The 15,405-nt window shown below is 43.0% G+C and overlaps 3 protein-coding genes across 3 annotated transcripts; 2 read left to right on the top strand and 1 right to left on the bottom strand.

Moving 5' to 3' along the window:
• Positions 1-215: 215 nt before the first annotated feature.
• Positions 216-1,935, top strand: LOC101768444 (NADH dehydrogenase [ubiquinone] iron-sulfur protein 5-B). The gene is made up of 2 exons (XM_004974121.2): positions 216-522; positions 1,487-1,935. Exons 1-2 carry the CDS (start codon positions 373-375, stop codon positions 1,595-1,597), a joined length of 261 nt encoding a protein of 86 aa, XP_004974178.1. The 5' UTR covers positions 216-372; the 3' UTR covers positions 1,598-1,935.
• An 815-nt stretch (positions 1,936-2,750) lies between these two features.
• On the bottom strand, positions 2,751-13,382 carry LOC101768844 (phosphatidylinositol-3-phosphatase myotubularin-1). The gene is made up of 19 exons (XM_004974122.4): positions 13,206-13,382; positions 12,774-12,857; positions 11,628-11,702; positions 11,316-11,384; positions 11,102-11,171; positions 10,732-10,775; positions 10,342-10,622; positions 10,173-10,246; positions 9,233-9,296; positions 9,083-9,148; positions 8,585-8,684; positions 8,335-8,466; positions 7,221-7,384; positions 6,031-6,115; positions 5,455-5,682; positions 4,871-4,930; positions 4,730-4,794; positions 3,992-4,271; positions 2,751-3,842 (listed from the first exon to the last, which is right to left on the bottom strand). The coding sequence occupies exons 1-19, from the start codon at positions 13,251-13,253 to the stop codon at positions 3,351-3,353; spliced, it is 2,481 nt and encodes an 826-aa protein (XP_004974179.1). The 5' UTR covers positions 13,254-13,382; the 3' UTR covers positions 2,751-3,350.
• Positions 13,383-13,976: 594 nt separating this feature from the next.
• On the top strand, positions 13,977-15,284 carry LOC101786648. Its single transcript, XM_012846906.1, has one exon. The coding sequence runs from the start codon at positions 13,977-13,979 to the stop codon at positions 15,282-15,284; it is 1,308 nt and encodes a 435-aa protein (XP_012702360.1).
• Positions 15,285-15,405: the final 121 nt, after the last annotated feature.

The raw sequence follows: 15,405 nt of genomic DNA, 5'->3' as shown, positions 1-15,405 counted from the left end.
AAAAAATCCAGGAATTGTTACATGCTGCTCCACACACATGCATGACACAAGCCTTGCCTGCCTCCATGAATTTTTATGCGGAAATCTGCGCGAAGGGAAGGCGTGGGCCCAATTGCCATGCGGGCCGGATTTTCGCCTCAATGATTTGGAGAGAGCCAGCCCAAGAACGCAAGCGCACGGCCGGCCGGCCAGCACCCCTGAGGTAGCGGGCGGGGCCCGCGGTGTCAGTGGGCAGCCAAGAGGAGGAGGGAGGCGAGCGAGCCGAACCCGACCGCGACCGGCGTGGAGAGAGAAAGAGGAGCAGCGGCCAGCCAAGGGTAGGGGGAGGGAGAGGGAGAGATCAACCAGGCGAGGGAGGAGGGCTCGTCGGCGATGGCGTCCGGGTGGGGCATCAACGGGAACAAGGGCCGCTGCTACGACTTCTGGCTGGAGTTCAGCGAGTGCATGAGCCGCTGCCGCCAGCCCTCCGACTGCGGCCTCCTCCGCGAGGACTACATCGAGTGCCTCCACCACTCCAAGGAGGTGAGCCGCCCCTTCCATCCATCCATCTCTCTCTCTCTCCCACGCCCCTCTGCTGCCCACCATTTCGTTCGATTCGTCGCCTCCGACTCCGAACCCTAGCGTCAGATCCCCACCGACCTCGTGTTACTTGTATTCGACTGCCTGGACTAGATCTGCTTTGTTCTTCGGCTCCCTTCCATTCCAGGCTCTAATTTTCCGGGCTTGGCCTCTGCTGTCATCATCTCTGTGAATGGTAGTATCGGGAAATGGTTGAGGCGTTTTCCCCTGATTTTGTAGCGGAATTTGTTAACGCAATCTGATGTTGGAGGGTTGACTTCATGCCCATTGTATTGAAAATCCATTCTAAACGGACATCCTTAGGGTATGGGGTGGAGGGAACTATATGATTAATTGGGTTTTGAGTCCATTATAGGCTTTAATTGGACATATTAGATCGAGGGTTCTTTGTTGCAATTGCTCATTTGCATAGATAGACTTGATGGTAGTGAAAAACTCATGAAATGAAGACATCGCGCTATATTTCCTGTAATTTCTGGAGTGGTACTGTTCTGGCCCAAATGTTCTAATATACAGTAGTACTTTGCTTCCTTTCTCTACGTATAACTATGTAAGTTGGTAATTTCTTATAACTACCATAGCAGCTTCTTGCTTCTTGTGATTGGATAACTAATTCCAATGATAATATGACTACAAGATGGAAAGACACAGAAGTAGAAATACTCTTCTCAGCATGTCCACTGAGAACATAAAAATGGATAAACCCCCCGATTTCACACACTGTTGAACTCTTCCAATTACGAGACAATTCAACCAGAATCAGGATACAACCTACTTGTGTGAATCCTGTTGTTGCATGCTTCTGGTTTATAACTTTGGGGTTTTAATATTCTCGTGAGAATTTTTTGGGAAACAGATAACCATGAGCTGATTTCAGAACATTGACTTTGTGGTTCTTCTTCTGCAGTTCCAGCGCAGGAACAGGATCTACAAGGAGGAGCAACGTCAGATCAGAGCTGCTGCGCGCAAGGCCAAGGAGGAAGCTGAGGGAGCCCCTGCAGTTGCAGCTCACCATTAGTCTGCCTGTCAATTTTTCTGCGTGTTGTTGTTTTCTGTCAACTTGGTTCGGCTATGATGCTAAGAGCAAAGCAATAATCCTCCATCTTTCTGTTGGACTACACAGAATTTTTTTTTCCTCCCTGACTTGTTCTATATCAAGACTTCAGTAAAACAGTCATGGTCATGAAGTTTGCTTGTTTGGGATATTGGGCGATGATGATGTTTGATTCAAGCGTCATACATTTGCACGTGCACAGCGATCTCTGATGTCTCTTTATTTTTCCTGTGGCATTGGAAGAGGAACATTGGAACATTGTGCTTTTACTGGATTTGATAGTTGATCTTGGTGGGATGGTTTCTGGTTATTGTGTTGCACGCCCATCCCAATATTTGTTCGCTGCCCTGAATAATATCCTTAGTTCATCAATGGGGTTCTGAACTTTGAATTGTGATTGAAAATGGTGACAATTGCTTGGTGGTTCGTCAGAAATGTGCTGTGATCAGCACATCATGCTGTTGGATAAAATAATCGCATATTTATGCCATTTTTGTGTTTCAGTTGTCCTGACATTTGCCATCGGTTCACCTGATGGTGTGTTAAATTATGATCATGGCTGCTAGACAAACAGATTTGGCAGCACAGCCGTTGCAATTGAGACATTTAGTGGCTGAACTTTAAGGGGGTGTTTGGTTCCTTGAGCTAAAGTTTAGTCTATGTCACATCGAATATTCAGAGGCTAATTAGGAAGACTAAACATGAGTTAATTATAAAACTAATTACACAGATGGAGGTTAAACGGTGACACGAATCTATTAAGGCTAATTAATCCATCATTAGCAAATGGTTACTGTAGCAGCACCTTGTCAAATCATGGACTAATTAGGCTTAATAGATTCATCTTGCCGTTTAGCCTCCATCTGTGCAATTGATTTTGTAAAAAGTCTATATTTAATACTCCTAATTAGTATCTAAATGTTCTACGTGATTTAAGACGTCAAATACAATTAATAAAAAAAGACGTTGAATACAATTATCAAAACTGAACTGCTAGAATATTTTGTAATACTTATACATGTTGATTGGCTAGCATCCGCAGTTCTTATTAGTATTTAGCAATGCCACAAATTTTGCGAAAGAAAAGGAAAAGGTATACGTCATTGCAAGTGTCAGGGACTCTGAAACAATGGTGCAAACATTCCACACGTCCGTATTTTCATGTACAGCATTTCTTTTCAAGCAGGATGCGCATTGTCCTTATTCTCGCTAACCTATACAAGACATGTACTGTAAAAAGTTAGTGAAAAGAACTAGTATTCTTCTCTTCCACATTTCGCATTATTTTGCTTATGTATGAATCAATTGCCAAACTATATACAGCACAAGGACTAATTTTCAGTCCCAGTGGTTCCTAGCCAGTTGCTAACTCCTAATGTACAAGGCCGAATTTCCCCAGAGAAATTTAGCTGAAACCCACAAAGACTATATGAACACCATTGAAGTCGACTGTGAATGGATATCAACTTTGCATCCTCTATTTGCTTCCAATGGTTTATTTTGCTGTTGATGCAGATTCGGAGTAGCCAGACACTAAAGACAAAATCATTGAATGAAGGAATTTGTGAATGCGGGCATGCAGGTCAAATGTGGATCATGGAGTTGCTTTCCACGCATCCTTTTACTGTTGATGCAGACCTGGAGGTGCCAACCACAAAAAAATTCCATTGGCAACTGCCAAGTGCATCTAACACCAACAAGAACAGCTCATGGTCAACTACTCTGGACCAAAATAGCAGTCTTGTATCGATAACCGATCAAAAGCATCAAAATTTGCTTTCAAACCAACAAACTGGCTTCCAAGCTGTGCACATGGAGCATCTGGCCATCTGCACCCATCTCTTGTTCGGAAGGGGCACAGTGACTCGCAAAAATGGTCCCCTGGTGCTTCTGAGACCAAGCTGTCCTCAATTGCAGAGATTGATACAGAGAAGTCACCATTTTCATCTTCTTGACCCCTAGCATCTGTGCCTCTTCGCAATGAACATGACAGCACTTCAGTTCTATCCTCCTGGTTTTCACTCGTCGAAAATTTGATTGTACAGCCTATAGATTCAATCGCCTTTTTAATGGCAGCATTCTCCCTTTGAGCACTTTGAGCCGTGGCTGAGGCTGTGTTACTTGCATGTCTCTCCCTTTGCAAGTCTTGTTTTACAGATTCCATTTTCATTTTGATATCTTTTGCTCTCCATTCAGCGATGTCCTTTGCCTGTTCATTCCATCAGAAGACAAAACATCAGGGAAAAGATATATGGCACATAATAAGCTATTTTTGAACGGAACATCATAATACTTCTCTGTTAGTTAACCTACCGCAATAAAACAGACAGAATAAAATAAAAGGCTGTATATAATTACCTTCATTGCTTCTGCATATTTTTTATTCATAGCATGCCACTGAGATTCAAGATCACCACCTTGTGATTCATTGGGGCATGTCCATCTCAGATAAAACTGGGGCCAAAGGGTTGGAGCAAGTGCTGCAGCAGGGGGCAATAGTGCACCATTATGCTTTACTGGGTCATAGAATGGATTATAGTGCTCATGGAAGCTGCCGCCAGAAGCTCTTAGATCAGCCAAATACGACCACATGCAACGACAAGAGTTTGTGACACCAGATTGCTCCCTTTCCCGCTCACTTTCATTGCAAATCAGAAATTAGCTATGCAGAATATTATACAATAAACAAAAATCAAGCAGTGCAGGTGAAAAAAAGGAATCAAACACTGTTATTGCCAAGATATATGCACGTATGAAACAAAAGAACAACATGCTATGGACTTCTGGGAACACAATTCAGTAAGAGTTAAATGCTATGGGTTACACAATTTGAAAATGGACAAATGATGGCTTCTAAACTTAGGATAGAACTCTATTGCTGGCCAAGCTAGGACGATCTATAGAACATGCTGCCTATCAACTCCCCCTAATTAAGTAAAGAACACAGATATATGCTACATGGCATCATAGAAAACAGTGAGCATCAGAAAAAAATAATTCAAAATGGGAAATCATGTCTCATTACAGAGGAAGGGTATGTCAGGAACAAAAAGAATAAGCTCAAGTCACAAATCAGCCAAGATGGGAAATATTTACCTGTTGCATAAGAAGTTTCCAAAGCGGCATGACAACACACAATCCATAAAATCAACTAGGAATTTCTGCAAAAAGAAATCAGTTTAAAGATTATAAATGTTCATGGAGAAAAGAAGACTTACAGAAGAAAAGAAGACTTACAGAAGAGAATTGAAATGCAGATGGGTACAGACGTAACAACTGCGAGATACAATCGAGCCACTGAAAAACAATATACGTATTACAAGCCAGATCAAAAGAAAACAATGGATGTATCCAAAACATCTAATAATGTAGGAATAACATAATAGATACACTAAATGTAGAAAAGAGGGTGTTTATTCATAATGAAGCACAGCACTAATTCCACTAAAATGCCAGCACTAATGCTGTTTTCTCCATTGGTAATTCTGTAGAAGATTAGTGTTTGGCATGCTGCTAAGTGCTAACTAATGTAGTTTCTAAAACAGAAACCTTCCGAAGTGCATGGTTTGATCTGCAATCCAGTACTAAAAAGCTGAGAAGCGTTCATCCATGCTATGAACAATCCATACCGCAGAAGAACATGCCTTAAAGGCAATAAAATAAAACAAGTTGTAATCACTGAATCAGAAGTTCAGAATGATGAATTGGCTATCAACACATCAGAAGATATAAGTTATTCATTAAGATGCAAGGAAAACGATTATTGACAAAGTACAGAAGTAAAAGATAATGGAAAAAACAAAACAGCATTGGCAAGCTACCTGTAACAATATCGGTGAAGAGTTGTTTGATGTCTGGGATTGAACTGAAGCATTGGAGGATGGTCCTGATGGCCCTAAAGGGGTCCTGCTTGGTGAACTGCTTAAGTTCCCAAGGGAAGGTTGCCTTAGTAGCTCATATTGCGATCCTCCGTTCTCAGCTACTGTTGGAACTCCCATTCTCTCTGCAAATGGATGACCAAATGCTAACCAATCCTTTTCCACAAGGGCCTAAAGCAGAGTTGGAAGTGTGTTATCAGTAATAAGAAAGGGAGTAGTGCTGATGGAATAGCTGAAGCAAAAAAAAAATCAAAATTAAGATAGCAGTTATCAAGTATTGAGCACTACCAAACATGAATGTTCTTCAAGGCAGATTTATACATTATGAAATGCAAGCATATCAACACAAGCAGCAACAAAGGGAAATAAAACTTGGCATTCCTTTTCCATTTTGATGACAAAAATAGATACATTTGGATGAAACACTCCAAACATAACTAAAAGTTACCATAGAAGGGTAAATGCAAGAATAATTATTATGCCACAATGAGTTTACAGCAAACTATTTACAACTGGTACCTGGAATCCACTGAAAGTTCGATAATAGGGATCAAGCAATAAACAAGCTAGTGCCACCAACTGGGTTGTACGGTCCCATCCATCACTGCAGAAATAAAGTAGCAAAAAAAAAAAGAAGAAATCCAATTAGATGCTACAAAGAGTCAAAGACAAAGGAACAAAGCTATAGCGATCACACAGGATCCTAAGATGGCATTCAAAGCTTCATTCATTTCAAAAATACACTAAGGATTGTCAAGGCAAACTGCTGGTTACGAGCACATCCTAGTAGGGGGCAGAGTTTGGATAACTGTCTGTTCTGCCAAAGTAAAATTTGATAATATTAATCCAGGGTCTTTAAATTTCCAGGGGCCTTTTTAACCTGAAGTGAACTTACAGCCAGCTTGCAAAAAGGTGGGCAAACTGTCATACAACAACTACACCTACTGATTCGTCATACATCAGTCTCTATAGCGGTAGAGCTATGGCTTATGTCATCTACACCAAACTAAAAGATTTTTCAGTGAAGGTTCTCTTTATGGCATATCCAAAAGGCAAAAGATAAAAAACAAAACTCGTGACAAATAGATGCAAATGCGAGTATTTCAGCTTACTATCTTGTTTGTCAAACATGCAGTTAGATGAGATTTGGATACAGTAACAAGTAATAACCAAGGAGGTGCAGTGGCCACATGATGCAGATTTTAGGAATAACCCTATGATAGATCAATAAATAATTTATAAGTGTTCTAAACGCTTATTTAAACAACTGTTATAGATCAATAAATCTAATCCATAGGAATCTCACCTAAGCTCACAATGATATGGGTTTGCAGTAGATACTCAAATTACAACAGCAACAAAGCCTTTTAGCGCAAGCCATAGATACTCAGATTCCTAACTAATAATGCTTACGGAATCTAGAGTGCAAAAACAATCCAACGAAGTAGGTCATGGGATATTCAGAATGCAGCTAGGTTTTCTGTTTCACAGATTATTATGTGAACATTAGGACAAGGCTCTTTGTTTCACAGAATTGATGCAGATTTGTAGGGTAACCATGTCACACAGAGGAACAGTTCTTACATACCCACACACATAGCAAGCATGCCAGGTCAACACAAGCAAGGAACAAAAAATCATGGCAATTTCCTCCACTTACCACAGCAAGTAAATTAGTGCAAGATAAAGATACTGAAGGAGATAAAAACCTGCAATGGACAAGAACTGATGCTGCTTCTTCCGCAATTTGTGCAGCAATCCATGAAGCACCAACCAGAATATTTTGGATATGGTTTAGCCATTCCCCTAGCGTTGAAGAAAATGATGTCATGCTATTTAGATTGCCTCCACCCCAAGTTGATCCACGATTCCTCTGCCAAAATATAATTAAAAAATTCAGCATGTCCTGTTCTGTATTGTACTTGATGAGCTTGCAGACAATTTAGTAAAATAAGTCGAGTCCTTGATATCTGTTACGATAACCCGACAAAGTGTCTCGGTAGTTTCAACTTTTAAGCAAAAGTTTAGATTGTCTAATTTGTTTGGCACAGATACAACAGATGAGAATATGAAACATGTACAGAAGTTAAGTAGTAACAGTTTCAAGTGGCTAAGAAGTACATCTCACAAGATAGTAAAAAAATCTATATAAATTTTATAATAATTCTGTCCAACACTTTGGTGCCATATGGCATTGGTCATCTTTCAAATGGCTGAGCATATTGCAGTTACATGCCTAGGATTAGGTGAAACCTCGAATGCACATTGCACTTGTGTTGCTTCACAAATAAATCCACTACTGCATAGAACAGAAAAAAGTAACCTAGGCTTGGCCGCCTGGGAAGAAAGAAAGAATCTGGTACAGAGGGAACAACTAGAATGGAAACCATGCATGGATAACCGTGAACCAGACCACATGCAAGCCCAATTGTCCAGGAGGCATAGACCAAGCCTGTAAGTCATGGTCCGATCAAAGTACTGTAAACGATTGAAGATATCACTAGAAAAGGTGGCTGCAATCGGGATTGAGATGCCAAAGTGATAACGTTACTTAATAAATGAACCCGCACCTCTCAGAGAATTACCCCCTTTATGCACAATGAATGTGTTATATGTATCGTCCAATCAGGAAAAATTCCATGCATGGTGATAGGCTGCTAGCTTGCAGCAGTTGTTCTATATTCAGAACATCCATTTGCAGCAATGGGCGTGAACAGGCATGCTACCACATTCCCAACAAAGTTTTTGTATGAATTATGGGAACAACAGACGCCAGCCTCAAAAGGGTTTACATTATATCAGCAAGGCAAACCATCAACTTACCCGATCTCCAACAACAGATACAGCTGAAGGGGTTCCATTTGACGAAATTGAGCCATGAGCATCCACATAGTCCCTAAGGCGAGAAAGACTATCTCTCATTGTGTGGATGTTTTGTATACCTAGAAAAAGAACCTGGTCCCAGATCCAGTGAATTAAAGAGCATAAATAATTTCTTCGACTGTTGATGGAAGAGAAAAAACTAGTGCAAAGCTATAGCTGCATGCTAGACAGCTATCACGTCTAACATTACCTCAGATCTGGGGTAGTTAGAGGATGACTCTGAACCCCCTCCCTTTGCCCCATTTGCTAAAGCATTTGCTCTTGGCCGGGCATCGATTATGTACAATTTCCTGTTTTACAGCATGAGCAAAACACTATTTAAGCTGTTCATATATCTCCAAAGAAGTCAAAAGGTATAAGGACATTCAGAGAGTGCATCAAAGAAAAACGGCACAAGAGTTAGTTCGCATCTGTTCTGATTACTGAACTGATTCCCCATTGTTAAAAGACAAAATTAGGTAAAATACACACATCCCTTAGCTCCTTTAGCTCAGTACATGCCTCAGTTCTAGTGCTTAGTGCCATAAAAGAAAGAGGGAAAGAAAGCAACACTTAGAAGGTCGATATTATCTTTTACATATTCTGAAAGTCCCTTTCCAAAAAAAAATATGGATAAAAACATCTATGAGGTGAAAGAATAAATAGAGGTAAGAGAACAGATATAGCATGAAATGCATACTATGATTACCTTGGAGATACTTTATCATTGGTGGTTCTGCTGCTAAGAGCACAGACAAGCTTCTCATCGGCATTGCTGCAGAAATATCCTACATTAGACCAATTAAATGCAAGAATAGACAGCATATGTTCCAGACAAATTAGATAGATATAAACTCACTTCCTAAAGTTCATCATCAACCCAACCATTGGCTGAGCTGACCTTGCCAGAACAGCTCCAGTCCCTGTGATGTAAGCAAGTTCAGTTTTTTCTCATGCCTCCTTCACAATACCTTTTTAACCATTATAAATTGCCCGATTTACCCCAAAAAACAGTGATAATATAGGTTCATCAAGAACATGAAAGGATCCCTTGAAGGTTCTTCAAGAAAATCCATTTAAGAAAACACAAATCAGATTTTTCTAAATAGGCTTGAATAATATACTAATACCAATCATCCTTTATGAACATAAGCCCTACAAAAATCTAACTTCTCGTTCAAACTGGAAATAAGTTGATTAAGTATCAGGATTTTCTATTCAAAGTAGCTACTTTGAGTGTTGCTATCAGTTTAGTGTCCAAACCAAAAAGAATCCCAGGAGTACTAGGATGGATATGATTGCAAGCTACAACAACGAAAACACTAATGATGGTGGCTGCGGTAGTGGCTCCCAAGAAAGTAATACTACCATCAGGCACAAATACATTTCATTCTAGAAATAGAAACACTATGCTGTCAAAGTCAAACTTTAAAAACATTACATATTGATATCTTTCCAAATATTTCTACTACAAACACAAAAATTAAATGTGTAGATCGCCTTGAAAAGTTATATTATAAATTTATAATATTGATGGTTTTAAATATATTATGATGAAAATGAAGGATCCGGATAACATTTGGAGATTGTGTCGATGTTCAAAACAATGTGACCCAAAGGGGATAATTTTCAACAATAACAGGCAGTATTTCTCAATGATGCTAACTTTCCAACAAACTTGACACATGAACATGAGAATATTGGCCCTCAACAGGTCTATGGGAGTAGGGATCTTAAGGTAAGAGATAGAAAAGGATATATCAACTAAGGAAGAATTTTAAAAAAAAGAGTATGCATACCAGGGTCACACCATGAAATAACAGGCAAGCGTTTGCCTGATCGAAAAGTAGAAGCTTGAAATAAATCTTCATCACTAACGTAATAGACAAATGGTAGCATCAATGACTTATAAATGTGTTTATAAGAGAATAGTACTACCACATAATATTATCAAGGGCATGAAAATACCTTATGCCCCTTGGTACAATCAGTTCAGAGGGGTAAGTTGAACACAATGCATAACTAGAATTAACTCTAGTTAGCCTCCACCAATCATTTGACAAAGAAACTTCCTCAACTCCCCGTAACTGAGGTAAACTTTTCCTAAAAAGACGAAAGTATTCTCTCAACAGCCGCCACTTTGGCTCAGAATCATTCTTGATGGTGGATGGATCGCAAGAAAATGCATATAGGTCCCACAAATTAGCAGGTTTAGTGCATCTTCTTAAAGCATCAAACACTTCCTTTTTCTGGAAAAAAGAAAGCCAAGAATCAAAAGAAAACCTCGAGATTCAGAATGCATGGCAAAACAATATGCTGAAAGAAATTATAACTCCACATGCAATCAAATCAAGATACCTGCTTGGGCAGAAAAGCGAACACAATGATTCTCATGTCTTTGCCTGAACAAAAGTAGATCAAGTAAAAGACGAAGATCAGTACAAGATCATTCAACAAATGTCGTAAAATAGTAAAGCTAATGTGATCATTAGAAGAAATATCTGCTGATCCACCCAAACCAATAGAAACAAACTAATCCAAATCAAAAGGTTTGATGAATGTAATTACAATATGATACCCAACATGGTCCCTTGATATCACTTATATTATCTCAAGGGACAACCTTCATTTTTTTCCCACAAAAATCTACTCGAATTAGCGAAAGGTATGGTTGCAGTTGGAGATATAATTATGCTCAAAGGTGACTCAGTGCAGACTACAAACTTACCAATGACTTGGAGAAGTTCAAGGGGACGGCTCTTATCAGAGAGGTGGGGAAGGGGTTGAAGCTTCACATCCTGCAACAGAAATGATTCAGTCAATAATTTATAAGAACAGTTTGCATGAGTCGTGGTAGCACAACTTACATAACTATAATCCTGGGCTGATAATGCAAACATGGGAAGAATAAAGAGGCCCAACACAGATTACTTAAGACTTACATCGTTTAGCCTCTCGATTGTCGTCAGCGGAATGGTACCCAACTCCATTACACATTTTCTTGCTTGGCTCTGCAAAATAGTCACATGATTAAAATAAGAAAGGGGGAAGGGTGACTGCATGATCAGAACAACCATTGAAGAGATAAGAAAAATGGAAGATGTGAAGAATGAACAGAGCTGGCAGGAAAAAAGCCAGAAGAAAATTATCTCTGGATAAAAATCAATGTTGCATGGCAAAATGGTATTGTATTGAAGTGCAGAAGACATCCGACCACATAAAACTATTATAAGTTCCATGATATGATTGCTTACCACAAAGAGAAGTCGGAAATTTGTCACTGAAAGTGTACCAGGCTCGCGGTTGTTTAATAGAACAACTCCATGGCCCTAAGTAAGGAAGGTGAGAGAAATCAAAATTCAAGATGGACATATATGCAAGTAAAAACAGTGAAATCAATCAGCTCTGTTTGAGGTTTACTTCAGGAATTAAATACGCCATATTTTATGAACTTGAGGCACAAAAATAAGTTACAGATTTTCTCAAGGAGGAAAAAGTAACTCGGTTACCCCCCAAACTCGGTATGACTTGGCACATTATCATGAACAGGCAGTTACATCCAGATGTTCCATAAGAAGCTCTTTACAGTAGGCAAATGTAGCAAAGCATGCTGCACCTGCTATCGCTGTAACATGGTATATGACAAGCTTTTGCAAAACACCATTAATGCTGATTTCAAGTATGTACCAGAAAGAAATTCTCAAGGATGGTATATTCACTAAAAAATCTTACATTCACTAAAACCTCGTTCAAATTGTTTATGGTACATTTGCTCACATGAACCATTTAGTTGTTGATCTGGATTTTGATAATTGGACTAGTAGTTTTCCGTGTCATCCTGGGCAAAGACATCCTCATCCATACTCGCACCTTACAGTTAGCTTTGGAGGATCCATTAGTGCCATATGAAAGTTTTCCCTTTTGAAATAAAAATTTAAGTTAGGTATGTCATTGCTCTGTTAACTCAAAGAGAATCCTCAGACCCCTTGAGGCTGAGAAAGCCACTAGATGTCTTGAACAATGATGTTTTGTTTCATTTTCATTTTTTCTGCCTAAAATGACACATAGTACAATGCATGCCATTCAGATCTATTGCTCCAAAGATAACAATCTCTGCTATTACGTGATGATTTGACATGTGCACTTGCGTACAATGCATCGACGTTACACGGATCAAAATTTGCAGACGACAGAACCCATGATGCTACTATGATGTCATTGCGATGAGGCTAGCTTGGCAAGTGATTCCCATCAACGGCCAACATGCATCATGAGCTCACCCGAGGACAGGACAACCCGGAGGTGGACAATTGTGGTTACAGAGCACCCACCAATTGATTCATCATCAGAGCATCCGAAAGAAATTTTGTAAGCTATAGGTAGGTCAGAATTGCGGTTACCTGGGCGATAACCTCCTCGTCCTCGAGCAGGAAGTCGTCCATGCTCTCCTTGACGCTCTGAACCAACCTCCGCGGCCTCGGATCCTTTGAACGAAAGCGAGAAACGTCAGCGACACACCATCAAGACATCTCAAACACCACCCGCAAACTTATCCCTAGCGTCTACCGCCCGTACGCCCGCGGCCGGCCACGCATGCAGCCGCGGGGGGAGGGGGCGGTGCGCGCTCGTGGCGTCGGCCCCCGGTGCCCCCCCGGGCCGTACCGAATTCCGAGCCCCAGACCCCGCCTCCCCGCAGAAGCCGACGCGCAGAGAGGCGCAGGCATCGCGGGAGCGCAACCGCGCTGGGCCGCCAGTGGCGGGGCGTGCGAGCGAGCGGAGCGGAGCAGGGGCAGCGGGGAGGGAGGGAAGGGGAGGGGGTAGGCGTACCGCACCTCGATTTGGTTCCAGTCGATGGCGTCCCAGCTGCCGGAGCCGTCCATCTCCGGCGGAGCGGCTGCGGCGGCGGCGGGTCCCCGTTCCGTGCGCCCGCGGCGCCTCGCGGTCGCGGTCGCGGAGAGAGAGAGAGAGGGGAGGAGGGCGAGCGGTGGGGACGAACGGAACGGAACCGAACAGGGGGAAAGAAAGAAACGTGTTTGCTTGCCTGTTGGGCTGGTCTGGTCTTGTTTGGGTTGGGCTGGGTTGGCTTGCTGCGGAGGGAATCGACCCGCCCGACCGTGTCGTGCCCGACGCGACCTGGCTGTGGGGGGTGGGGGGTGGGGGTAGCGTGACGCGGGCAGGAGTTTGGTTCCACCAATCTTGGGCGTTGCCCTATTCAAAGATGCAGAGCAGTGCGAAAAAAGTGGCTGGCACCTCGATCACCCCTTGCCGACTCAAGAGCTGTGCGTAACAGAATGTCCGCGTTCCCGGTTCGGCGATTTTGGCGAATCGGCAGGCGATCCCACCCCCGACCTCGATCTAGATCGCCATCGCCGGCGATCCTGATCCTGCTACGCCGCCGGTCACCGCGACCACGGCGTCCACGCCCCGTTTCCATCGTGCAGTGTGGATCCGGCCACCGCAAATCGTTGGTTAGCCGATAAGGCGCCCTCGACGCACGACACCGCTAGGGTTTTGCCGCTTAGGTACTCTAGGTCGGTCTTGATCTGCGGCTGCGTTTGATCTACTTACGCAGGCCGCTTTGTGGTGCCATCCTGCCGTCATCCATGGCGACCGGAAGTGGCGGCTCGGGGGGGAAGGGGAATACCCTAAACCCCAATGTGACGGATCTTCTCCAAAAGCTCAAGTTGACTGAGGAGGAGGATGCCGTTCTGGATTTCAGCGATGCTGAGGAAGAAGAAACGCTCGCGCCAGTGGAGTTCGCCCTCTATGGGAAGATCCTGTCCCCGGTGCCGGTGCATGTGTCCACGGTACGTTCGGCGATGAAACCAGCTTGGGGTAATCCGGTTGGTCTCAAACTGCGAGCGATCGGTGAGAAGAAGGACAATCTGTTCGTGGCGGAGTTCGGCAGCCAGCGGGATATGGAACGGATTCTGGCCGGCGCGCCTTGGATGGTGGGGAAGTACTCGATCTTGCTGCAGGAGTACGATGGAAAACTCACTGCAACAGATGTCAAGTTTGAAAGGGTGGAGCTCTGGGCTCGTCTCCTGAATCTCCCTATTGGGTGGATGAACCGAGCTAGAGGCTCACGTGCAATGGATATGATCGGGAAAGTTATCCAGATGGATGTGGATCGAGATGGGAAGGCTAGCGGGGCGTTCCTTAGGGCACGTGTTGCTATTCAGATTGATAAGCCTGTTCGTCGTGGGATCCGGCTCAGGGTCAATAAGAACGAAGAACCCAGATGGTTTCAAATCCAATATGAGCGGCTTCCATATATCTGTTTTCACTGTGGTTTCATGGGCCACTCTGATTTAGAATGTGAAACACCGGCAGAGCGAGGAGAAGATGGGAAACTGCCGTATGATGTTAATTTGCGTGCTCCAGAAGAGAAAAAGAAGAAGCTGCAGTCCTTTGCTGCAGCGGCTGCTGCTTCGTATGGTAGTGGCTCCTCTTCTGGTTTTAAGCAGACATCGTCGAATAGATCAGGGGCGCGTGGGTCGAGACATGCTAATAGCTCGCGCCATTCTGAGAGTCAAGTGGGGGACTCGGAGGAGCTTGAGATCGAGTCTCCGATAAAGCATACTGAGCAAGGAGCGCATGCTGATACGTCAGGGGTTAGCAGGAACCTGTTTCAAGCAATGGACGAAGATCAACGGCTTGCACCACGTAAGAGGAAGTCAAAGCCGTCGTCCAGAGGAGTGCACACTCCTGATCTGAACATTCCAATTGAGGGGGGATCCAATGCCATTGTACCCATTGGTCTGGTGAACTCGCGTGTAAGTCAGCTAGATGGTGCTGGTGACAGTAGTGGCAACAGCATGATTGAACAGCTGAAGAAGCAGAAGCGGGGCGAACCAAATGATGCAAGATCGGCGGCGGCTGCGAGCGGCAGTCCCCGCCGGGCACAATGAAAACACTTTGTCTGAACTGCCGGGGCCTGGGGCAGCCCGAGGCAGTTCAAGAGCTATGTAGCTTGATTGAGCTACATCGCCCATGTGTGGTCTTCCTGTCTGAAACAAGATTGTTTGATGA

This window comes from Setaria italica, chromosome VI (assembly GCF_000263155.2).
Source record: "Setaria italica strain Yugu1 chromosome VI, Setaria_italica_v2.0, whole genome shotgun sequence".
NCBI lineage: Eukaryota > Viridiplantae > Streptophyta > Magnoliopsida > Poales > Poaceae > Setaria > Setaria italica.
This window is presented reverse-complemented; position numbering and strand designations above follow the sequence as displayed.

Excerpts from the sequence above, each read along its gene's own strand:
- LOC101768444 (XM_004974121.2), top strand. The coding sequence starts at position 373 with ATGGCGTCCGGGTGGGGCATCAACGGGAACAAGGGCCGCTGCTACGAC. Across the intron at positions 523-1,486 it reads GCCTCCACCACTCCAAGGAG|TTCCAGCGCAGGAACAGGAT; the intron begins GTGAGCCGCCCC and ends CTTCTTCTGCAG.
- LOC101768844 (XM_004974122.4), bottom strand. The coding sequence starts at position 13,253 with ATGGACGGCTCCGGCAGCTGGGACGCCATCGACTGGAACCAAATCGAG. Across the intron at positions 11,385-11,627 it reads ATTTCCGACTTCTCTTTGTG|AGCCAAGCAAGAAAATGTGT; the intron begins GTAAGCAATCAT and ends ACTATTTTGCAG. Across the intron at positions 8,467-8,584 it reads CTAACTACCCCAGATCTGAG|GTTCTTTTTCTAGGTATACA; the intron begins GTAATGTTAGAC and ends ATCTGGGACCAG.
- LOC101786648 (XM_012846906.1), top strand. The coding sequence starts at position 13,977 with ATGGCGACCGGAAGTGGCGGCTCGGGGGGGAAGGGGAATACCCTAAAC.